Source organism: Eulemur rufifrons, chromosome 21, assembly GCF_041146395.1.
Source record: "Eulemur rufifrons isolate Redbay chromosome 21, OSU_ERuf_1, whole genome shotgun sequence".
NCBI classification, from domain to species: domain Eukaryota; kingdom Metazoa; phylum Chordata; class Mammalia; order Primates; family Lemuridae; genus Eulemur; species Eulemur rufifrons.
Genome location: NC_091003.1, coordinates 18,129,720 through 18,155,400, shown reverse-complemented (window position 1 = coordinate 18,155,400; position 25,681 = coordinate 18,129,720). Strand labels below are relative to the sequence as shown.

Here is a 25,681-nt window from a genome sequence, read left to right as displayed (position 1 = left end):
CACTGCACTCAGACCAGCCTTTCCTGTTTTTTCCAAAGTTGGGCACGAAATAAAGCAAAAGGGTGACGAGTGACAAGGTACAAAGTGGTACATTAGTCATTCATTTCTTTAGATTAATATTTTCTATTTCATTAATATCAAGTTCCCATTTTTTTTAAACAAAGAGGTCATTTTAATGTAAGAGGGAGGAAAAAATGCTATTTCAAGCATATTCATGGGGGTTACTATTGGAACCAGGTGCTAGAGAGGATCAACATATTTAAATTGCAATGCTGGTTATTTTGAGACAAAAACAACTAACAGGTAGTCAACAAATAGCCTTCCCTATTCTGAACAGCTCTGGTGCTCTGAAGGTGTGGCAAACCACAGCAGGGGTTAACTGGCCAAGGTTCTGTGATTAGATTACAATGTCTGCGTGTTTGCATAAATCTACATTTTTCTAGGGAGAAGTTCCACAGCTCCCTTCAGATCCTCAGATAAGACAGCACACTGCAAATGCCCGATTAACAGCAGGTTAAGAGCCAGTGCATGGAGGTGGTAGACCCTGACCTCCAGGTGGGACTTGAGGGTTTCAGGTCTCAGGCTCCTCCTGTAAATTAAATTATTTTTATAAAATTAAAAAAAAAAAAATAGCCAGTGCAATAGGTTTTATCTTTCATCACCTTCAATCTCAAGCTTTCTCCCTCAACAATTTTCTGTGACTGTTTTTCCAAACAAAACACTACCCTATACAACAACAAAAGGTCTTACCAAGATTGGAGAATCCATCCTGAAGGGACCATAATCGACCCCAAGGGGCAGGAACAGGCTCCTCAGGTTCTTGGTCCTCAGGAATAGAATAGAGTTCCTGAGTGGACACTGTCTCTAAGGAGCTCAGTGTTCCAGAGCTGGAGTAGGAGGACTGGCTGGAGGTGGGCACCGTGCTGGTAGAGGAGGTAGATGAGCCCTGGTACTGCGAGGAGGAGCCGTGGGACTGTGAGAAACAGCCTTGGGACTGGGAGAAGCCGCCTTGGGGCTGTGCACAGGCACCGACGCCGAGGGACTGCGAGGAGGCACTGCCATGGGACTGCTGGTCCTCCACATCTGTCTCCCGAGACATCACGACCTCAAAAAGGAAGTGTCCAACATAAGGTGAGTTTCAAGGAGCAAGACTTAAAGTTCAAAATCAAAGGATGGCCATAGGCCATATTGCAACAGCCTTAAAAAAAAAATCCAGGGCAAGCATGCTCTGCAAAAATTAAAATCCTAACAGTCTAGACCTGCAGTTCTTCTGGGCTTAGCTTTTCTTCAGATCATTATCATCAGATCAGAATTTTTTCTTACAGCCATAAACCACGGGGGAAAAACAACAACAACAACAACAAAAATTTGAATGCTACAAATAAATAGAAAGCAATAAAATTGAGTTGGGCAGGGACTCATAAAAGCTTACATTCATTCAATTTTCAAAAATTAGGAATGAAACCTAACATATTAATTCAATCAATACTACACTTAAATTTCATATACAGATACTCTTATGATGGTTAAATTTAACAAATGTTCAACTTTATGAAGGTGTGAAAGCAATATGCTTTCAGTAGAAACCATATTTCCTAGTACCCATAACCATTCTTGTTTTCACTTTCAGTAGTCTTCAAATAATTACATGAGATATTCACCACTTTATTATAAAACAATCTTTGTGTTAGATGATTTTGCCCAACTGTAGGCTAATGTAAGTGTTCTGACCATGTTTAAGGTAGGCTAGGCTAAGCTATGATATTTGGTAGGTTAAATGTATGTTAGGTGTATTAAATGCATTTTCAACTTGACAATATTTTCAGCTCACAATGGGTTTCTCTGGATGTAACCCCATCATCGAGGAGCATCTGTATATTTTGGAAAGGAAAAGAAGGAGAAGGAACAGATGGCATGGGATAGAAGACAGGAAAAAAAATTACTGCAATAACTCCCTGCAACACTCCAGGGAGTCCATTTACCCTCACCGATACTCCTACCCCAGGCTTGCTCCTACAGCAAAGCAATCACACCCTGTTTGTTCAATCTAGATTTCCAAACACCTAACTAAGGGCCGAGCCACTAAGAAAGACTGCTGTAAACAACTCCACCTAACCCTTTGTGATGCTAAGTAACTGTGGAGCTCATCTTTTCAGCACCCTAAATGGCCTTCCAGCCTTGATGGAATCTTGCAGGAACCATTTGTTGATTCACAAAAGACCATAACAAAGGCTCCCATCCTTGTCTTAGAATTAACCTGAAAGACAGTCTAAGTAACTTTCAACGCTGACATAAACAACAACAAAAAAGGTGCATTCTCTTCCTCCTGCCCACACTCAAGCTACTACTCCAGTAGAACACAATAAACAACATTATGTTGCCCTCCCTTATCTAAGGGAAATACAGCCCAAGACCCCCACTGGATGTCTGAAACTGTGGGTACCAAACCCTATACATACTATGCACAACTTTCCTTTTCCATCTTCACAATTTCAGGGGTAAAAGATACATTCTTACTGTAGATCTTACCAACCTCAGCACACAATTTTTTTTTCTTTCCTTAAGTTGAGAACTTTCAGCTTTACACTTAAAGGAAGCACTTTCCGGCATCTCTTTGGCATATCTGAATTGTCTGGCATCATTACTCTTGCCCTTTGGGGCCATTATTAAGTAAAATAAGGGTGAATTGAACACAAGAACTGTGAAACCACAAAATTTAAAACTTATGAATTGTTCATTTCTGGAATTTTCCATTTCATATTTGCAGTTGACCTCAGGTAACTAAAACCACAGCAAGCAAAACTTCTGATAACGGGCGACTAACTGTACTCACACCTACTGCATTTATACAGCTTTCAAGATATGAAGGTCCTAATGAGTTCTCTTTAAAACATAACCAGGAAGGTGATGCCACAGCTGAGTCTGCCACTCCAGACCTGCTGTTCTAATACTAGCCAGGCTGGGTCCTTCCTGCAGCTTTTTGAGCAAGACTTCTCTGCCCTGACAACTAGAGAAAGACAATGTGTCAACAGATAGCTGTGAGAGGTTACAGGCAAGCGGGTCTGAAGTCACACCTTTGAGTGAAACCTTTACATAACCTTTAGGTAGATCGCAACCTCTCTGAGCCTGTTTTCTCATCTGAAAAAAAGTAGATATTTTTTAACAGCCCCTCATAAGCCATGGCATGATCGAAAGGATTCAATGAGGTGATGCATGTAACGCTCCCCCTCCCCCGAACGCTTGCTAATTGGGAGCCATTCTTCAGCCAAGCTAACCGCGGCAAAACCCCAGGACTGTGAACAGAATTCCATTCCCAAAAAATTCAAGAGGCCTTACAATTGCAACACAACCTTTTTTCACACTAGGGAAACTGAGTCCCGAGGAGGACTGGTGCCCTCCTACCCACTCTTCGCCACCCCATCCCACACTTACTTATGGACACTCGCAGGACATCCTGATACACAGGGTCAGTGCGTTGCCAGTTCCTGCGGTGCCTAGTAGCTAAGAATTGGATTTTCTATAAGTATTTTTAAGATTGAACCTAAATCACCATTCTTTAATGGTAATAATTACTAAAATTTTTTTTCTTAAACTCTTTACAAAGTAACTTCGCTTAGATACTGAAGAGCACAACTCTGTTCGTTCTTATCCTGTACGTCCAGGCCTGTTTCAGCTTGTGAAAGGGGAAGTGAACTTCGCCTCGACGATTAAGAGAGTCGCCCACACACACCCCCTCCAGCTCAAAAATACAGACAAAGCGAAGCTCGGGAGATTCCACTCGCATAAGGTGCTGAGGATGGGATTCGAACCACCAAACACCCAAGAGAAGTTCCCCACTATGACTCACCGCGGGAGCCCACCTGGCGCCCCACACTCTCAGCAGCCGCAGCCAGCAGAGTGGCGCTAAACCTGCAGATACAAACTCCACCCTCAGCCAATCAAAACGCCCTCCCCCGCCGGCGGACCAATGAGAAGCAGCAGATATGGCCACTAGGCGCAGCCTCAATGCTTGCTGGGAGTTGTAGTTTACAAGGCAGAGCGGAACTCACAATTTAGGTTTCCCCCGGGTGATCCCGCCCCCTCAGCGCTCCAACCAATCAGCAGCGTTAGTCTGGTCGGCCCCTCTTGCTGGTTTTCCTGCCACAGGTGACCGCGGCGACATAGGCCACTGGTCAGATGTGGAAGGGGAAAGCCGGAGCCTTGCTCCGGGTGTGGGGGTTATGGCCGGCAGGGGTCCCCAGAAGGAGACTGCTAAGCTGCAATGCTGCGTCTCAGGCGGGAAACAGTTCACTCCGCTGTTGGAACTGCGGCAGCCCAGGGGTCCCTGGGCAAGGGGACCGGTTCTTCTGTCCGCAGTGCCGCGCGCTGCAGCCACCTGACCCCACTCGAGATTACTTCAGCCTCATGGATTGGTATGCATGACGATTTCAGGAAACGGGCCGAGGCGAGAGAGACGTCAGGGGCTGGCCTGCGAGAGGGGAGGGGCGGCCACGCTTGGGAAGGAGAAGGCGGGACTGGTAAGATAGGAGGGCGGAGCCCTAGAGAGCAGGGTTGGAGATGTGTACAGAGGAGTGCAAATTGAGGGGCGGGGACTGAGGCCAGCGGCGAGAGGTACGGAGACGGGGAACTGGGACTGGAGGGGCGGGGAACTGAGTTGGGGAAAATAGGGCCACAGATGCTACAATGGAGAGAGACCGGAGGGGTGGGACCTGGGAGAAGGGAGACTTGAAGAATAGGGACAGAAAAGTTTAAAGTTGGGTTGAGACTTTTAAGAAAAGAGTATTGAAGTGTGGTCTAAGATTGGGGGGTAAAAGCATGAAAGACAATATTGTGGGTGAGGCTTAAGGGGAAAGTGGGAATTGGAGGGAGCAGATCCAAGAAATGGCGCTTTCACTCTGAGGTTGAGGAGCTTGAAAAAGTGGGGAAGTGTGGGCAGAGCTCAGCTGGTGAGGATATAGAGAAGGTTCTGGGAATAGAAAGCGAAAGGGGTTAGATTAAAATAAAGTGGGAGACAGGGATGAAGGGATCAGGGTTGTGGAAAGATAGGATGGCGATGAAGAAAAAATTATTCAGTGACACTTGTTAAAGCACAGGAGGGAAGACTGTCTTCAGGATCATCTCCATAGGTAAAAGGACCACTGCAATGAGGTCTTGTGATGGGGGAAAGACATTGGTCTGAACTCTAAATACAGCATGAGCAAAAGGGAATTTATAGCCAAAGAGCAGAATGGGGGTCAGTGGATGGAAAATTACTAAGAGGAAACATCAGGGGTCAGGGAGATTCTGGCTAAACCTACCTAATGGGATTCTTGCTGAAGACGAGCAGAGTGATCAGACATCACCTGGGGGGAGGAAGGTGATCAGACATCACCTGGGGGGAGGAAGGTGAGAGGGAGGATGAAGAACCTGATCAGATACCCAGGATGATCAAATATCCAGGATGACGGGTTCTGCTAAACTGAATTAGGAGGGTTCTTTGCTAAAACTGCATTTTACAAGGAAGGGCACAGATGGGCCTTGGAGAAGGTTCAGAAGCGTGTCTGAAGTTTGGCCAAGCAAACAGTCTTTGTCAGTGGGATTCAGGAATGCCCCTTCCCCTTAACTATGGGATCCGCCCCCACCAGTCTCTGAGCACTTATGATGAGCTGCTAGAACACTGATCTTTAAGTTTCTTAAGCATCCCAATCTAGCTCCCACCACAAGGTCTTTGGACTTGCAGTTCCCTCTACCTACGTAGCTCTTTCCTCTCCTCTTTGATTACTCATCATCATCATTCAGGTCTCAGCTCAGGTGTCACCTCTTTATTCACCGAATCTCCCACTCTCTCCGACCCTGTTCTGTTTCCCTTCCTAGCACCTACCACTTTTTGAAAGTATGTTTCTATGTTTACTGCATCTTCCTCATAAGAGCAGGAACCAGGCCCATGGTAGACAAATCTATATATATTTGTTGCATGAATTTCATCTCCCAATTTCCTTCCAGCAACCGTTCCTTCAGAGTTGACACTACAAAGCTCCAGCACAGGTACCAGCAACTACAGCGTCTTGTCCATCCAGATTTCTTCAGCCAGAGGTCTCAGGTAGCTTATTGGCCATCCCCAATAATCCCAAACATGTGCATACTGCATGGTAGTGGCCCTGTGGTTATGTGATTGTCAGGGACAAAGCTGAAGAACCAGCTCCACCCTGTGGCAGCCTGACCCCAGCCAACTGTGCTGCAGAGCTGTCACTCACTCACGTCTTTTCTCTGACTTCCCAGACAACTTAGAACCCATCAGCTGAAAATAAAGACACCTCATCCATCCCCAGTTCTATTTTAGCCATCTTCTGCCTGCCCAACATTTTATAAAATTTGTGGATATAAGCTGACTGATCTGGATGGTAATAAGACTGTCTTCATCTCCACTAACAGACTGAAAAGGAATTCTCAGAGAAGCATTCGACCCTGGTGAATGATGCCTATAAGACCCTTCTGGCCCCCCTGAGCAGGGGACTGTACCTTGTAAGGTGATTTCCCAACCCTTCTACATGTGACTTCCCGGTGCCCATTGTAGTGTAGGACAGCTCCTTCCCTTGTATTCAGCAGAAGAGTGCTTGTGACCTGAGGTAGCCCAGGAACCTAATGATATTTACCCTCAAAGATACTAAGCAAGTATAGTTTTCTCTGAGTAGTCTCAGTAATCTGAGTATTCTCTGTAAATCTTACTTGCCCCAAATGCATTTTTTAAACCATTTTCTATGAATTTCAGGGATTTGATGATGATGGATTTTAGGGGAGAGTAATTTGGGGTGTTTTGTTTTCAGGAGCATCTTAGAATCCAGAAAATTTTAGAACCAAATAAAATCTTTACAACATCTAGTTCAGCCTCCAAGTAGAGTAATGACTACCCCAAGATCACACAGTTCAGGTAGCATAAGCGAGATCCTGTCCTAGCATTCCTGTGTCAGTCCAAGCTTTTGACACCCTACCCTGCTTTTTTCTTTATTGAGACAGCTCCAGTTTTCTCCATGAGTAGTAGTATGTTCTGAAGGATGAGTAGGATTTACATGACTCTGGCCATAGCTTCTTGAACTTATTTTTCTTGCTTTCTGCCACAATAGCTAAAGCTCCGTGGAATACAGATTCCTGAAGGAACAGATTATGAAATGGACAGGCAATTCCTCATGGAAATAATGGAAATCAATGAAAAACTCGCAGAAGCTCAAAGTGAAGCTGCCATGAAAGAGATTGAATCCATTGTCAGAGGTAAAAGATAAAATACCACTGAACATATTTCATTGCTATTATCAGCACTTGTCCACAGTTTAGTGAAAAATGAATGTAAGAATACATATTGGTCATCATAATCACTCAGTATTTTTTTTATCATACTGAAACGTGCCTTCATGGAGTTTGTATACTTCCAACTCAACGTGTCCAAAATGGAATTCCCTGCCTGCCTCCCAAAAACCTGTTCCTCTTCCAGTGTTCCCTCTCTAAGTGACTGATACCATCTAGTTGCACAGTGTGAATCTGCCATAATCAATCCATCACCAAGTCTTCAAGAACTGACCTAAATGTGTCTCAAATCTATCCACCTGTCTCTATTTTCACTGCCACCACCCTTTTTAAGCTACTGTCCTGTCTTACCTGGACAATTGTGCAGTGGCTTTTAACTGCTCTGTCAAAAACCTTCAGGCCCCATCTAACACATCCCTACACTGTCACTGTGTGATCTTTTTGAAATCCAAATCTAATCACCACCCTTGCTCTTGCTTAAAAACTAAGTGGCTTCCCACTGCTCTGAGGTTTAAGAGCAAACTCTTTCACATGCCTTACAAGGGCCTGCATGGCCTGGCCTCTGCTTCCTTCCATTTTGCCCCAGCCACACTGGCCACTTCCAGTTCCTCTTCTGTACTGGGCACCCTCCTACCCCAGGACCTTTGCATGTGCTGCTGCTTCTGCCTGAAACCCTCCTCTCCTCTGCCCCATCTAAGTTAACTCTTCCTCCTTCAGATTTGAGGACAATCATCACTTCCTCAGGGAAGCTTTTTTTGACCTGTCTATACTTTTCAGTAGTGGGTACCTCTCCTTTGTACAGCTAATCACAGTTATAACTTTACTGTTCTATGTGACATTATTTGATCAAATGCCAGCCTCCCTCATTACACTGGAAGTTCTGCAGAAGCAGAAATTATGTCTGCTTTTTGCTTCCCTCACATCCTCAGCTCACAGAAAAGTACTTGGAGTATAATAGGTTCTCTAATTATTTAGAAATAAGTGAATAATAATAAACAAAGAAGTTTAAAGTGGTAAAATAGAAGCTGTGGTGAGGTGACTGTCAGCTGGGTGGTGTGGGGTAAAGAGACACTCAGGTGTTGCATATTTTGGAAGGCAGGGCAGCAGGAAGCTCTGGGTGGAGTACGGCAGACTCGGGTTCAGTCCCAGCACTACTACTGACTTTTTATGTGACCTTGAGCAAGTAACTTTATCCCCTTTCAGTCTTGGTTTCCCTAGTTGTTGCAGGGATTAAATTAAATGAGGTAAAGCATGGAAAGCACTTACTATAACCCTACAGTGAACATTTGACTTTGAGCAGGTCACTAATGTTAATTTAGATTAATTCCTAAATTTCTTCCCTTAAGGTACCTGCTAAGGCTCAGGTAAAGTGATTGTTCAAAGGCATAGAGCTAGTTAATTTGGGGGTCAGGACTTCAGAGTCTCCAGACTCCTAATCCAACGTTCTTTTGTCTACACTGCATTCTACCTAAGAGGTGAATTTCAAACAATGGGCTAGGAATCAAGTGACTTGAATTCCATTTCCAGCAATTCCACTCATCAGCCATGCAACCATGGGATGATTCCCCCAATACCTATCATTGCCTACCTTGGAATACAATGTATTTGAAAGTGCTTTGAAAAAGAAACCATATGAATGACTGATACTATTTGTATCTGAAAAATGCACTTACTGTAAAACTCCTCATTTTCTAACAAGGAAATGAGAAATATGAAGTAGTTGCTCCTTTATTTTATTTGGCATCATCTCTCTTATGACACAATATGATCTAAATGTTTTCATTTTCCTGGGAGGCTACGTAGTTTGCAAGTGGTTGCTTGAAACAGTCATACCTTGCTGGTGGGTGATCCCAGCATGTTCATTTTTCTCCTTGCTAAAATTTGGAAGATTCAGACTGCTTCATGGAGATAATCAAGGCATACCCTTGTTCTTTTTTTTCTTTTTAATGATTTTATAGCCATTTTATAAGCCTTGGTGATTGCCCCTCAGACCTTTCATGGGTAGAAAAACAGAGTGTAACTAGGGTCGACCAGTGCTGCACTAAACAGCAGCTGCCATCATGGTACATGTGGAAACAAAGGTTAGGAAGCCTTACCCCGATTCCAAGCTCCCTTCTTTGTTGTGTTCAAACCACCATGATTACAAAGTATTATCTTCATATTACAAGTCTATTTAAATAGAAAAATTAAGATAATGTTTTTCTTTTTCAGCTAAACAGAAAGAATGTACTGACAATGTGAGCAGAGCTTTTGAACAAGGTACTTTCTTTGTTTCTTGATTTTCTTAAATATGGAAAGAAATTATAAGCATTGAGCCATAATCATTCATTCAATAAGTAGTTATTATATACCCATCCTATGATAGGTACATGGGGAAATAGAAAAGAAGTATGTGCTAAGAAAAGAGAGAAAATGGAATTATTTAAAATGTTCAGCCAAAACCATAAAAGGCAGAAAAAGTATGGAAGACAAAAATAGGAACCAGAAACAAGGGCAACAATTAGAAACAATTAGAAAACAAACAAATATGGTAGATATTAATGTAACTATATCAATAATCACTTTGAACATCTAAATGTACCAATTAAAAAATAGAGATTATCAGAGTGGATCAAAAAATAAGACCTGGTCAAGTGCAGTGGCTCACACCTGTAATCCTAGCACTTTGGGAGGCTAAGGTGGGAAGACCGATTGAAACCAGGAGTTCAAGCCCAACCTGGGCAACATAGCGAGACCCCAGCTCTATAAAAATTTTTTTAAAAGTAACCAGGCATGGTGGTACATGCCTGCAGTACCAGCTGCTCAGGAGACTGAGTCAGGAAGATCACTTGAGCCCAGGAGTTTGAGGCTGCAGTGAGCTATGATGATGCCACTGCACTCTACCCAGGCCAAGAAAGCGAGACCCTGTCTCAAAAAAGAAAATGGTTAATGTGGTAAATTTTGTGTTATATGTATTTTACCGCAATTAAAAATTTTTTAGCATGATCACAGCCTTCCAAGCGCCCAGTAAGCCCTTTGCCATTATATTAATATTTATATGAATTATATTAATATCTCCCTTCCATGGTAACTACTTTCCCAAACTTTGTGTTAGTCATTCCCTTGCTTTTCTTGATAGTTTTAACCATATATGAATATAACAGTATTTCTGGTTTTGCATTATTCTTATCTTTATATAAGCAGCATGAAACCTTATGCGTCCTTATATGACTAGCTTTTTTTGCTTAATATTGTATATTTGGAGTCATCTGGCATGATGCAGTAGTTATAAGATACCTTCATTTTAGCACTCCTTGTATTGTATTTATCTAAGTCAGGGTTTCTCAACCTTGGCACTACTGACACTTCGAACCAGATAATTCTTTGTTGTGGGAGACTGTCTTGTGCGCCATAAGATGTTTAGCAGCATCCCTGGCCTCTACCCTCTAGAAGTCAGTACCACATCCCCAGTTGTGACAACCAAAAATATCTCCAGACATTGCCAAATGTCCCCGTGGGGGCAAAATCACCCCCATTTGAAAACCACTGGTCGAAGAACATCATTCCAAGAGACTGGAAGCCCCCTGAAGGCAGCGCTGTGCCTCAGCATCTGGCACATGGGAAGCAACTATGTGGTTCTAACACCATGTGTGTCAGGGGAAAACTTTTAAAACATATCCATTTATTACTTGGGACTCCCCTAAAGACAATCAGCTTCTTTAATTTATCTGAATCGTGTAAACAAGCATGCTTTTGCCCCATTTTGGTTAACCCCTTTGTCTCCTTAACAATCTAGATGTTCTCCCTCTCCATTGCTCAGATTTACCGAGTGTTCAGTGGGCCCAGGGCTCAGCTTTTACCTGGCTGCCTTGGTCACCTAGAGTTGGTTTTATTCTTGCTTGAAATGAAGCCTGACGTCAATGTCTCTGTTTATTTCAGATGACTTTGAAGGAGCCAAGGAAATTTTAACAAAGATGAGATACTTTTCAAATGTAGAAGAAAAGATCAAGTTAAAGAAGTTTCCCCTCTAATTGTTCCTAATTTAATGTTTTAAAAAATAAAGTCTTTATATATTTCTTTTCTGGCCTCTGCTAATTGAGAATAAATATGCTTTAACTATTTTATATCCTCTTAATTAAACCTGTGGCTTAAGCGTTAGTGGATGGCAGTTTCTCGTGCCAGAAGAAACAGCCCACTCAGAGCTTGGGTGGTCAATTCTTCATCTGATACTTCATACAACATGCCCCAGCCTCGGCCAGTGGGTGAGGAGGTGGGGATGGGGCCAACCTGAGGCCCCACAAGGAGAGGTCCAAAAACTTTGGAGCAGGGGTGGGGCAACAACCTACTTGACAGGTTTAATGAACACTATTTGGGTAGTGGACATAGTAATAGCCCTGACTCAAGCATTACAAAAGTTATTCATGTAATAAAAATATTTGTATCCCCTTAATATTTTGAAATTAAAAAAAATTAAATTATATTTTTTTAAAAACACTTTTTCTGCAAAGGGCCAAATAGTGACTATTTTAGGCTTTATCGACCAAATGGCCTTTGTTGTAACCATACCCAACTCTGCCTTTGTAGCACAAAATCAGCCATAGACAATATGTAAACAAACAGACTGGGCTGTGTTTCAAGCAAACTTTATTTACAAAACAGGTGGTGGGCCAGATTTTACCATGGCTCTGCCAACCATAGCCCAAGAGCCCCAACTTTCTAGTGGCATGAGCTTCACTAAGATAGATAGTCCCCTTTGTGTGGCCTTGGGCCATTCCATTTGGTACCAAGCAAAGCTGCGTAAGGGTCTCTTTGGCCTACATTTCAAGCTATAGCTAATATTAAAAAGAATTAATCTGATATTAAACACTAACTACATTTTCTGCTCCACCTAAGTGGGATAGAGCAGTTTTAATTACTCTCTGGACAGTTAACACTCTTGTCACTATTTCCATCCTCTTCTAATTCAGCCCAAAGCAGCTCCACTTCCCGTTCTGAATCTTTGGCAATTCAGTTTAAGTTCTTAAAGTTCTTTATTTTTATTTCCTTCTTTGTAAGAGACAAGATCTTGCTCTGTCACCCAGGTTGGAGTGCAGTGGCACAATCACAGCTCACTGCAGCCTGGAACTCCTGGGCCGAAGCCATCCTCCCACTTCAGCCTCCCAAGAAGCTAGGACTACAGGCACACCCAGCCTGTTTCTTGGAATTTTTTAATCAGAATTTTGTTTGCTATTTTAATCCTCCCTGATCTAGACACTGTAAAAATGTTTGGTTTTTTCTGGAAACAGATCAAGAACTTAAATTGGGCCAGTTCGGTGGCTCATGCCTGTAACCCCAGCACTTTGGGAGGCCGAGGTAGAAGGATGGCTTGAGGCCAGGAGTCCAAGACCAGCCTGAGCAACATAGCAAGACCCTGTCTCTACAAAAAACAAAAATTAGCCAGGCATGGTGGCAGGCACACGTAGTCCCAGTTACACGGGAGGCTGAGGCAGGAGAATCACTTGAGCCCAGGATTTCAAGCCATGATAACCACTGCGCTCTGGCCCAGGAAACATAAGAAGAGCCAATCTCCAAAAAAAAAAAAAAAAAACTAGAACATTTGAACTCTTGTGGAGAACAGCTTGATTACAATTGGAAAAAGTCAGGGGTCTGAACCAAGGTTTAAATACTACTCCGAGAGCTTAAAACTTCAGCTCCTTGTCCTTGTCTAAAAATCTGTATCTTGTGAATCCTGATTCAGTTATACTCAGTTAACATTTTAGGATTTACTGAATTTCAGAAAGCAAATTAACCACAGCAGCTGTTTGGCTTAATGATCCTTGGGAGTATCAGTACATTCTCCACCCTCACAATTTACAGGGAGGATGAATTACTCATCTGAAAACACAGCAGGAGTCCTTTAAGTAAATAATTACAATGCAAGCAAACGTCCTGATTAAATTAGGTGTTTCCGCAAAAAAGGAGAAAATGAAAGCAGGGTTTGAAATACTTGTGTAGATAATCTTCATTCCTTCTTCAGAACAGTGATCAAGAGGAAAACAAAATGTGACCACAAAAAGAAATCAGATTAACCTTGCGTCAAACAACATCTTTGGAGGAACTTCAAAGAAACTTTCCCTTACCTGTTGCCATCAGCTGGAAAGGCTGCTGGGCCTCCCAGCAAACCATATCTGATTCGGGGAATAAATTAGAAAGACATTGTTTCTGAGTCATGGCTTTTGAGGTCAGTGGGATTACTTTCTTTCTCTCTCTCTCTCCTTTTTTTTTTTTTTTTTTTTTCTCTTCCAAATTCCCTTGTCTAAACCCCAAGTTTAGCTGGATTTGTAAATCCAGGAACCCTTTCAAGTGTTCCCTATCAAAGCTCTGTGGGAGGTATGCTGTAGAGGCCTGAAAAGTTGGCTGCCCAATTTGGATTAAAGTTTCTGACCAACAAGTGAAGCAAATTAAGCACCCACACCCCTTCCCCACTTTGTTCTTAATATCATGTCAAAACAAATCAGAGGTTTTGACTAATTTGTGGCTATGTCTTCCCAGGTTCTGGTGTCAAACAGTGCTGATGTTACAGACTGAACGTGTCCCCCCAAAATTCATATGTTGAAGCCCCAACCCCCAAGGTGGCTGTATTTGGACAGGGCCTCTAAGGAAATAATTAAGATTCTTCAAGCCAGGGAAACTGAAAGTGACCATGCTGACACCTTGATCTTGGACTCCAGCCTCCAGAACTGGGAGAAAATGAATTTCTGTTACTTAAGCCACCTAGTCTATGGCATTTTATTATGGTAGCCCAGGCAGACTAATACCCCTGGGCTTGGATCCCAGCTCCCCCACTATTTCATCATCTTTAAAAGGGCAAAGGTAATAGTACTATCTCACATAGTCATTATGAAGATTAAATGAAATAAATTATCTATGCAAGCTGCTTAACATAGTACATGGCACACAGTAAGTGTTTAAATGTGATATCTTAAATTATAATTACTACTCTTATTATTTTTACTTTGGCAACACAATCAGGCCTTTCATTGCAGAGCAAATATTATTCTTTCAACAAAGTTCCAAGCACCTACTTTGTGTAAGAACTACTTAGCCCTGGGAGAGAAACACAAAACAGATGCTTCATGTCTGTCTGGGGCGATGGCTTTTACATCAATAACCAAATCAATAGTAAAAGTTCCCGTTTGCTGCATGATTACTGTATGCCAGGCACTGTGGCAGTACTTTGCATGATTCTATCCATTTAAACCCAATTCAACTCATTTTACAGATGAAGAAACAGACCCTGAGAAGGTGTAACAGAGTGGTCACCGCTCCTCCCATAGATATGGAAACAGAGTTGAAAGTGGGGAGTGCGTGGCAGAGGGAATGGGGGGTGGGGGTGGAGATGTTTTCTGTCTCTTTAAAACTTCTCCCACTCTTTTTGGGAACTGAGGTCTACATCCCCGCCTGGGGGTGGGCATGGGGGTGGGCAGGCAGGTGAGGAGCAGGGGAGTGTATTTTGTTCTTTGTGTTGCAAGAGATTGCTCAGCTGAACTGTCAGCCTGGCTTGCAGGAGAGCTGGGTGGGCCTCCCAGATGGGCAGAGGTCACAGGTTTGTCTTAACAATATCCTAGAACTGAGGTCCTTCCCTTTACAAGCTCTGTATTTCTGCTTATGGACAGGAATTCGGATTTTGAGACAATGGTCTACCATTTTTCCTCCTTTGCCAACAAAGTAATAAACTTCTCTTTCCTTCTTCTCAAACTTCTTGTTCTCATTCTTCTGATGCGGCCTTGAGGACAAGTGCAGAGCTTTCAGTAACAAAGGTAAGGGTCAAAAGCTGGTATTTAAACCCAAATCTAAGTCCAGGCATGGTGGCTCATGCCTGTAATCCCAGTATTTTGGGAGGCCAAGGAGGGAGGATTGCTTGAGGCCAGGAATACAAGACTAGCCTGGTGCAACATGGCAACAAGACCCCAGTCTCTACAAAAAATTTAAAAATTTAGCCAGGCATGGTGGCACACACCTGTAGTTCTAGATACTCAGGAGGCTGAGGCAGGAGGATCCCTTCAGCCCAGGAGTTCAAGGTTACAGTGAACTATGATAGTGCCACTGCACTCCGGCCTGGGCAACAGAGCTAGACTCCATCTCAAAATAAATAAATAAAATAAACCCAAGTCTATCTGCAAAGCCTGTGTCCTTGGGAGGCTGGACCCACCAAGATTAAGTACCAGCCGAGGAGGTTAAACAATTCATAACAAGGGTTCTGGTTGCAGAGGCACTGTTTGATCTGAGTTTCTATTTTCAAAGCCTACTACATACAGCATCTCTAAGCCTAGGGAGGGACACTTCCTGGTGCAGTAACTGGGAAATAGACCTTCAGGGAAGCAGAGGAATAGAATCCAGACAGGCGGAGAGAAGCTGTGTCAGATGCCCCCAAAACCACCCCCAGGTTTGACGATTTGTCAGCAGAACTCAAAGGACTCAGTACAGAGTACTACCTATGGCTATGATTTAGTATAGCAAAACAATACAAAGGGAAAAGATTGGCGGGGTGCGGTGGCTCACGCCTGTAATCCCAGCACTCTGGAAGGCCTAGGCGTGAGGATTGCTTGAGCCCAGGAGTTTGAGGTTGCAGTGAGCTAGGATGATGCCACTGCACTCTACCTCGGGTGACAAAGCTGGACTCTGTCTCAAAAAAAAAAAAAGGAAAAGGCTCATGGGACAAAGTCTGATAGAAATCAGGTGCAAGCTTTCCAAGTCCTCTTCCAATGGAGTCACACAAGACATACTTAATTTCCCCAATTGTGACAACACATGTCTACAATGGAAGCTTGTTAGAGATTCAGTACCAAGGGTTTTTCATGGGTGGCTGGTCACATAAGCACCATCTGCCTATTTCATACCAAGATTCCAGACTTCCAGAAGGAAAGCAGGCGTAAACTACATTGTTTATACAAACAATTTAGGCACAGTGGGCTACTCTTACCAGTTCTGGGTATAGGGAAATCCTCACAAAGTCCAAGTTCCAGACGTTAGCCAAGAGCTGACCATGTAAGCAAAATTTTGTAAGGATGTGAAATATCAGGCCTGCTATATGTTTAACTCTTTTCTACAAAAAATCCAAAGTGAAGGGGTCCCATCACAGCAAGGGAAATATATTAGGTTATTAAGTATGGAATGTCCGATTTCCTTAAGTACTAAGTTTGACATTTGCTGTCTCTAACATTTCACTTTGACATTTCTTTGGGTTTTGGGGGGCGGGTTTTGTGTGTGTGTGTGTGTGTGTGTGTGTGTGTGTACATCCTCATTCTTTCAAACGCACATTTTGGCTTGTGATTATCTTTCAAATTTTTTTTAGAGCAATTTTTGTGAAACCATGGATAAATTAAAAAATTGTGTTATTTTCGAAAAAAAGAGTTCCGCTGTGGAACCAATGCAGTGCAGACAGCTAAAAATATCAACGAAGTGTTTGGGAAGGATGTGGCTAATGAACGCACAGTACGTCGTTGGTTTGAGAAGTTCTGTTCTGGTAATTTTAGTCTTGAAAATGAGCCACATGGGCTACCAGAGACCAAGGTGGATAATGATGAGCTGAAAACTGCAGTGGAAGTGAATCCATCTCAACCTACGTGTGAATTAGCAGCAAGGTTTGACATTACTATTTCAACAATACTGGACCATTTGAAACAAATCAGCAAGATAAAGAAGCTGGATAGATGGATTCCGCATGAATTAAACGAGCGTCAGAAGAGAAATCGTCTCAAAGCTTGACTTTCTTTGCTGTCAAGACATAAAGGCAAACCATTTATACCGTATTGTTACATGTGATGAAAAATGGATTCTTGACCATTGCAAGCACTCTGCACAATGGTTGGATAAAGAAGAAATGCCAAAACACGGTCCAAAACCAAATATTCATCACAAAAACCTAATGGTGTCTGTTTGGTGGTCCAGTGCTGGTATCCCCTACAGCTGCATGAAACTTGGTCAATTGATCATGGCGGATGTCTACTGCAACCAATTGGATGAATAATGAGGATGCTTGTGATTAAACAGCTGACATTGGTCAACACAGACAGGCCAATCCTCTTGCAAGACCACATATCACAAAAAACAACACTGTTCAAACTATAGAAGCTGGACTTTGAACCTCTCTGTCATCCACTGTATTCACCAGACCTTGCACCAACTGACTACCGTTCCTTCCAGGTTTTGGACCACTTCTTGCAAAGAAAAATATTCTACTCTTAACAAGCTGTGGAAAAAGCCTTTTGGGATTTCATTGCCACTCGCTCTCCAGGCTTCTTTGCTGCTGGCATAAACAAGCTACCGTTAAGACGGCAAAACCATGTGAATAGTTTAGGTGCATACTTAGATTAATTGTACTGCTTCTTGTTTGAGAGATAAACTATGCTTTTGATTAGAAATCAGACATTTCATATTTCACCATCTAATATAACAAATAATCCATAACCAAAGAGGAAGTCACTCCATTGTTGAAGGGCTTTTGCCTGTATCTGTGGCCCCCTCCAGGCAAAGAGAAAAATGCTGCTTTCTGAGTCAACAAAGCAGTCATGCCACCTAGCGTGTTCAATAGTGTAAAAGTCATTAGTACCAAAACGGAGTCACTAATGTCAAATCCTAACAAAATGGAGCCGGGAGTCCATGAAGGAGGGGCCCTCATGTGCATATGCCTATGATGGGAACTACACAAAGAATTCTTCAAAACCTCAGCCTTCCAGTTTAAAACTGCTTGCACAGGGACAGTTGCCTAACAACGCCTGTCTCCATCAATGAGCTAATGCCAAATCTTGCAATAAGCCTCCTATCCAATGGTCTTTGTTTCAAAAAAAAACTTATATTGACTTCTCCTTTTAGTCTTTAAAAGCTTCCCCTTTGCCCCAACCTACTTAGATGCACCTGTGGTCCACCATAGCACATAGACTCCAGATTACAATCCCTTGCTATTCCCAAATAAACTCTCTGCTTTGGAGAGTTGGTCTCTCAGTCAGGCCAAAGAGACAATGGTTGATATTGGCAAGTGACAAATGGCCACAACAGACCTGGACCTAATCTTTGCCTTAACAAAAAATTTCATTGTTTCTGTCACTTTTTGTGACATGTTGGATATATCAGATATGGCCAGATGAATAAATAAAGGCAAGACACCCTCTTTTCCTTTTCAGGAGTTGCTATCAGCAGGGCAAGAGAGACTTAGAAGAGTACAGGGGAGCAAGGGGGCCAGGCAGGAAACACACACTGGTAACATTGGTGTTAACTGAGGAGGGGTGGAGTCTTGGAGGAAGTGGAGAGCACGTGCACTATGTCAAAACTGAGGAGGAAGCAGGGAGACACTACTTGACCCTGGTAATTGCGTCCATGAAGAGGTTCAGACATTGCTTTGACAATCTCTTGATGTTTTCAAGAGAAGCTGGAATTGGAATTTTTTTTAACATGCTGAAAGTTTGGAAGGAATTGGAATTTTAATAGAAAATTTCCCCGAGGCTGCCAGGTCTCATGAACACACCAAGCAGGAAACAGCTAACTCAGTTGAGGAAAGGGAAGAGGCTTTGCAGAGGAAGTGATGTGTGATTTTTTTTAACCAATAAGTGAAAAAAATGAGACAGAGCTCATCAGGTAGACGAAGCGCAGGAGAAGATGTTAAGTTACAAATTATATTTGTTAAACTACTGATTTCATCAAGTCAGGCAGAACTGATACATCTGGTGGGTTTAGTATCTGGTACACACAGTGCAACATCTGAGAGAGTCCTGAACTTAGAGCTTCCATGCCCACCAACCGTGATACCAGGGCACTGTCACCCTCCAAGCACATTGATATGTTCATCAGCCAGGGAGCTCCACTGAGCTTCAGTGCCCAGAGTTTTTAGTGGGGCTTTTAATGTAAACATTATTGATTGAATCATTGGCTATGTATTATAGTTGATCTTCAGTCTCCTTCCCTCTCTCTGAAGACCAGGCTAGCTCAAAGCCCCAAACATCTGTCTATCTATCTATCTACCGAGTGACAGAGTTGACCAGGCACTGTGGCTCACACCTGTAACCCTAGTTCTTTGAGTAGGCCAAGGTGGGAGGATCACTTCAGGCCAGGGGTTCGAGACCAGCCTGAACAACATAGCAAGACATCATCTCCACAAAAAAATTTTTTAAAAATTAAAAAAAGAGACGGTTTCACTCTGTCACCCAGGCTGGAGTGCAGTGAAGTGATCATAGCTCACTGCAGCCTTGAACTTCTGGGCTAAAGCGATCCCCCTGCCTGAGCCTCCCCAGTAGCTGGGACTATAGCTGCATGCCACCATTTTTTTTTTTTTTTTTTTTTTTTTGAGACAGAGTCTCACTCTGTTGCCCAGGCTAGAGTGAGTGCCGTGGCGTCAGCCTAGCTCACAGCAACCTCAAACTCCTGAGCTCAAGCGATCCTCCTGTCTCAGCCTCCCGAGTAGCTGGGACTACAGGCATGAGCCACCATGCCCGGCTAATTTTTTCTATATATATTTTTAGCTGTCCATATAATTTCTTTCTATTTTTAGTAGAGATGGGGTCTCGCTCTTGCTCAGGCTGGTCTCGAACTCCTGAGCTCAAATGATCCGCCCACCTCGGCCTCCCAGAGTGCTAGGATTACAGGCGTGAGCCACCGCGCCCGGCCTGCATGCCACCATTTTTTTATTTTTTTTTAGAAATGGGGTCTTTCTCTTTCTTTCTTTTCTTTTTTTTTTTGAGACAGAGTCTCACTCTGTTGCCCAAACTAGAGTGCCATGCTTCAGCCTAGCTCACAGCAACCTCAAACTCCTGGGCTCAAGTGATCCTCCTGCCTCAGCCTCCCAAGTAGCTGGGACTACAGGAGTGTGCCACCACACCCGCCTAATTTTTTCTATTTTTAGTTGCCTGGCTAATTTTCTTTCTATTTTTAGTAGAGATGGGGTCTTGCTCTTGCTCAGGCTGGTCTTGAACTCCTGACCTCAAGCAATCCTCCCGCCTCAGCTTCCCAGAGTGCTAGGATTACAGGTGTGAGCCACCGCGCCCGGCCAGACAGGGGTCTTTCTGTGTTGCCCAGGTTGGTCTGAAGGTCCTGGCCTCAAGCAATCCTCCCACCTCAGTCTCCCAAATGCTGGGATTACAGGCATGAGCCACTGCATCCAGCTCAAAGCCCCAACCTTCTAATCACATGGTTGGTTTTTCTGGTGACCAGCACCCATCTGAGTCTTCTCACCTTATTAGCATAACTCTGCTGTGATCCAAGGGGTCCATAATTACTCAGGAAATTACAAGGAATTATGGTCTCTCTCCAGAAAGAAGTGACAAAGTCCAACCAAATTCTTTATTATATATACACTTGCCTTTCTGTAAGAATTTTATAATCAGTTCATCGATCTCTGCAAAAAAAGTTTGCTGGAATTTTGATAAGGATTGTATTGATTGGGAATGATGGTGAAAGGAGTAAATAAAGAAGTACATAGAAGTGGAAATAGAAGAAAAAAATCTAAAAAGAAAAAAGATTGCATTCAATCTGTAGATCAATGTGGGGAGTACTCAATATTAAATTAAAACAATATTAAGTGTTTTGATCCATGAACATGGGCTATCTTTTCATTTATTTAGACCACCTTTAATTTTTTCAACAGTTTTATAATTCCAGTGTAAACATCCCGTACTTTTTTGTTAAAGTCATTCCTAAATAATTTATTCTTTTTTATGCTCTTATAAATGGAATTATTTTCTCAATTTCATTTTCAGATTATGTATTGCTAGTGTACAGAAATACAGTGGATTTTTGGAATATTGAACTTGTATCCTACAACCTTGCTAAACTCAATTATTGGTCCTAATATGTTTTTTAGTAGATTTCTTCAGTAGTACTTTCTATAGTTCCAATCATGTCATATATGAATAAATATAGTTTTACTTCTTCCTTTCCAGTCTGGATGCCTTTTGTTTCTTTATCTTGCTTAAAGAAAGACAGGCAGGATCTGGTCTGGCTAGAACCTCCAGTACAATGTTGAAAAGAAGTGGCAAGAATAGACATCTCTGTCTTGTTCACAACCTTAGGGGCAAACATTCATTTTTTTGCAACTTAGTACAATGTTAGCTATAGGTTTTTCATAGATGCCCTTTGTCAGGTTAAGGAATGAATGTCCCTCCTATTCCTAGCTTGTTGAATGTTTTCATCATAAAAGGTGTTGGATTTGGTCAAATGCTTTTTCTGTGTCTATTGAAATGATCACATGATTATTATTCTTTAACCTGTTTATGTGGTGGGTTGAATTCATTGATTTTTGATTTATTAAATCAGGCTTAAATATCTGAAATAAATCCCATTTGGTCATGATCTATAATCTTTTTTTATATGTTGCTGGATTCGGTTTGCTAGTATTTTGTTGAGGATTTTTGTAGCTATATGCATAAAAGATATTGGTCTGTGGTTGTCTTATGACATCCTTTTGTCTGGTTTTGGTATCAGGGTAATACTGGCCTTATAGAAAGAGGTGGAAAATTTTCCCTGCTCTATTTTCTGGAAGAGTTTGTGAAGGATTGTTGTTGATTCTTCTTTAAATATCCAGTAGAGTTTGCTTGTTGATCCATGTGGATGTGGTCTTTTCTTTGTAGGAAGATTGATAGGTCTATTCAGAATTTCTTTTCTTCTTGAATCAGTTTTGTTAATTTTTATCTTTCTAGGAATTTATCCATTTCTTCTAAATTGTCTAATTTATTGGCATACATTTGTTCATAGTATTCCATTATAATTCCCTCTTTCATTCCTGATTTTAGTAATTTGAATCTTCAATCTCTGTTTCTTTGTCTAACTAAAGGTTTGTCTATTGCATTGATCTTTCAGAGAACCAACTTTCGGTTTGGTTGATTTTTCTCTACTCTCTATTTCATTTATTTCTGCTCTAATCTTTATTTGCTTCCTTCTGCTCACTTTGGGTTTAGTTTGCTCTTTCCTTTCTAATTTCTTAAAGGGGAAATTTAGGTTATTGATTTGAGATCTTCTTTTCTAAAAATAGGTGTTCATAGCTACAAATTTCCCTCCAAGCATTGCTTTTGCTGAATTCTAAAAGTTTTATTGTATTTTTATTTTCATTCACTCAAAGTGTTTCATAATTTCCCGTGTGATTTCTTCTTTGGCCCTTTGGATCAACCAGGTTTTAATGAAAGCAAGTCTCAGACAGAATTTTGCCTCCCATAAAGACATTTAGCAAGCAGGCATGAAGCAACTATACAACTTATTCCAGAAGCTTCAAGTCCCAGCTATGTTTCTCTCTGTTATCAATGCCAGCATAAAGACACTTTTTTTCTTTTTTTTTTTTTTTTTTGAGACAGAGTCTCACTTTGTTGCCCGGGCTAGAGTGAGTGCCGTGGCGTCAGCCTAGCTCACAGCAACCTCAAACTCCTGGGCTCAAGCGATCCTCCTGTCTCAGCCTCCCGAGTAGCTGGGACTACAGGCATGCACCACCATGCCCGGCTAATTTTTTCTATATGAGACACTTTTTTTTCTTTTTTTGAGACACAGTTTTTCCCTGTCCCCCAGGCTGGAGTGCAGTGGCATAATCATAGCTCATTGCAGCCTAAAACTCTTGGGCTCAAATGATCCTCCCACCTCAATCTCCCAAAGTGCTGGGATTACAGGTGTGAGCCATAGCACCTGGCCAGGATAAAGACACTTCTAAAGCAATTCTAGTTAATTCACACATATTAAACACCACTTGTCTTGTCAAAGAAAAACCCATTCTAACACTGATAATGTTAATGAGCAGAAACCTCTAGAGTTCAGAAGAGTGAAAGGTAGCTAGTGCACTTGTAAGAGCTGCTTTGGAAGAGTAACTTTTGATTAAATCTCCTAACCACCCTAGGAATATGCATTGTGGTTAGAGAAGAGCATACCCACCCTGAGGTGGACCAATGCCAACATCCACATTCTACTACACTGTCTGTGCAGAAATAATATAAAGAAAATTGTAGGACACATTACAGTGCCAACAAGGGAGATGCTTCACTGCTCAGACAAATTGCCCATTTGTTTTGCCCCAGTCATGGGCACAAACAAACCAAAGAACATTGTGGACATTCTCACCGATATTAACCCAACAGGCCGCGTGAAAATCCCTATTTTCCTGTTTTGAAGCCTGCTCTCGACAGAATACATTTCACAAGGCATTCCAAGAGTTTAACGCAGGACTACTTACTGCAATCTACAGTATCTCTCTCCTCTGGCTCCAAAAGCACCACAAACATTTGATAGACTGGAAAGCTCTGTTTGGATGCAAAAGATAGCAGTTGTTAACCAGGGAGAAGGAGAAATATACACAAAAAGTTTGGAGGCAAGAGAAAGGAACCAAGATAAAGTCTATAGAAAACAGGTGAAAATCCGTAGCACAATTCACAATCACAAAGATATGGAACCAACCTAAGCGCCCATCAACTGAGTGGATACAGAAAATTGGTGTATATATTTATATACACCATGGAGCACTATTCAGCCATAAGAAAGAATGAAATACTATCTTTTGCAGCAACTTGGATGGAACTGGAGTCCATTATCCTAAGTGAAGTAACTCTGGAACAGAAAAATAAATGCCACATGTTCTCACTTATTGGTGAAAGCTAAACTATGGCTACAAAAGGACACACAGAGTGGAATAATGGACATCGGAGACATAAAAGTAGGGAGAGGAGGGGAGGGATGAAAAATTACCTATGAGTTACAACGTACGCTGTTCGGGCAATAGGAACACCAAAAGGCCAGACTCCACTGCTATACAATATATACATGTAATGGAATTCAACTTGCATACCCTAAATCTATTAAAAGAAAAAGAAAATGGGAGAAAATCCAAACAGGTGGATGTAGAGATCAGGTAGAGAGTGGGAGGAAATGAGGAGATAGGCAGGGGAGGGATCCTGAAGGAATTTGAAGCCTGTCAAGGAGGTTAGGTCTTTTCCCAAGGGTAATAGGGAGTCACGGAAAGGTTACAGCGGGAGGGTAGCACATCAGCATTACATGGTGAACAAATCTCTCTGGCTGTACTGTGGCTAATGGGCTGGAGGGTCAAGAGTGGCAGCAGGGAGACCAGTTAGGAGGCTCCAGCTGGCAAGAGATAATGGAGCCTAAGTTCATGGTAATACATGAACTCTGCACAGTCCTGCTTGCTTATATGGGGAAGCCACCACTCACTGGGCCTTGTGCACACAAACATACGAATAAGAAAAAAGACTGGAGGGAGATTCTGGATCGTTGAGTGTGGCCTTTTGACTGAATCCAAATTTTACAGAAAAAAATCCTTTTATTAAAAGGGGTGCAGTAGAGAAAGATGAAGCTTTTCTTGTCTCCTTTGGTGCTTAAAAAAGAACAGTCTTGAAATCAGAAGGCTGCACCTGGCCTAGAAGGATATTTTTTAAGGTGAGGAATGAGGAGCCTATTAGTAGAAATGACCTTGGAGGCTGGGTATGGGGGTCATGCCTGTAATCCTAGTCCTCTGGGAGGCCGAGGCAGGAAGATTGCTTGAGGTGAGGAGTTTGAGACTAGCCTGAGCAAGAGCAAGATCGAGTCTCTACTAAAAATAGAAAAATGAGCCAGGCCTGGTGGCACATACCTGCAGTCCCAGCTACTCGGGAGGCTTAGGCAGGAAGATACCTTGAGCCCAGAAGTTTGAGTTTTGCAATGAGCTATGAAGATGCCACAGCACTCTAGCCTGAGCAACAGAGCTGGATTCTGTCTCAAAAAAAAAAAAAAAAAAAAAAAAAAAAAAACCCTCAAGAAAGGATCTTTTAGTTGAGTTAAGCAGGGTATTACTTTAGGGAGGCAAAACTGGATTGTAAATGCCACTAAGAAAACTGAAAGCTAATCCATTTGATTGGATTAGTCAAAGGAAGTTCACTAGTTTTTCTTAGATCATTTCAAGGGCATGGAAAGATGGAGGAGAATCTGGAAGCATTGTACAAGTAAAGCCCATAAGACTTGCTAACTGATTAGATATGGGTGTGAACAAAAAAGAAGCATCAATGATGATGCCTAGTTTTTTGGTCAGAAAGAGGAAAGCATCTTCTGACAGGTGAAACTGACCTGATACCACTAGCTAGGCTTGGTGTCCTCCTGTTAAACATAATTTCACAGAACATCATCATCAAACAAGGGTACTCTGTGACCTCCTGGATCAAGATAAAAACAACGCTACTTAATCATGTCTGAACACAGACAAAAACATGAACATTGTCCAAACCACAAAAATGGCCAAACATCCCCGTATGCTGGCTAATATGGACTGTTGCTTCTTTACCAATGACAGGTTTAGTCTCCCTTCATTCCTCCCACCTTCTAGAAAAGACTGGCTAACATACTCAATCACAGGTTTATTCTTGCTTCCTGACAGTATTAATTCCACAGCAAAGCTGCTTTCTTGAACTTTCCCCCAAATCACCGAACACAAGCCCAA

At 42.2% G+C, this 25,681-nt stretch overlaps 2 protein-coding genes across 3 annotated transcripts in view; one reads left to right on the top strand and one right to left on the bottom strand.

Moving 5' to 3' along the window:
- CHEK2 (checkpoint kinase 2) overlaps window positions 1-3,875 on the bottom strand; it is a 35,037-nt gene extending 31,162 nt beyond the window's left edge. Inside the window, exons 1-2 of the mRNA XM_069497079.1 lie at window positions 3,848-3,875; window positions 751-1,105 (exon numbers count right to left, since the gene is read on the bottom strand). Coding sequence (XP_069353180.1) covers window positions 751-1,099 — 349 coding nt within the window. The 5' untranslated portion in view covers window positions 1,100-1,105; window positions 3,848-3,875. The remainder of the gene's footprint in view (window positions 1-750; window positions 1,106-3,847) is intronic.
- A 235-nt stretch (window positions 3,876-4,110) lies between these two features.
- Window positions 4,111-11,288, top strand: HSCB (HscB mitochondrial iron-sulfur cluster cochaperone). 2 transcript variants are annotated; one of them, XM_069497172.1, is made up of 6 exons: window positions 4,152-4,412; window positions 5,983-6,079; window positions 6,412-6,501; window positions 7,101-7,245; window positions 9,490-9,537; window positions 11,197-11,288. In XM_069497172.1, the coding sequence occupies exons 1-6, from the start codon at window positions 4,177-4,179 to the stop codon at window positions 11,286-11,288; spliced, it is 708 nt and encodes a 235-aa protein (XP_069353273.1). In that variant the 5' UTR covers window positions 4,152-4,176. The 2 variants fall into 2 exon arrangements, with proteins under 2 accessions (XP_069353274.1, XP_069353273.1); XM_069497173.1 differs by lacking the exons at window positions 9,490-9,537; window positions 11,197-11,288 and having other exon boundaries at window positions 4,111-4,412; window positions 6,412-6,506; window positions 7,101-7,286.
- Window positions 11,289-25,681: the final 14,393 nt, after the last annotated feature.

Bases quoted from the DNA above. Each gene is read 5' to 3' on its own strand.
- HSCB (XM_069497172.1), top strand. From the start codon at position 4,177: ATGTGGAAGGGGAAAGCCGGAGCCTTGCTCCGGGTGTGGGGGTTATGG. The intron at 6,080-6,411 runs GTAGCTTATTGG...CTCCACTAACAG, and splicing joins TCTTCAGCCAGAGGTCTCAG to ACTGAAAAGGAATTCTCAGA. The intron at 9,538-11,196 runs GTACTTTCTTTG...TGTTTATTTCAG, and splicing joins GAGCAGAGCTTTTGAACAAG to ATGACTTTGAAGGAGCCAAG.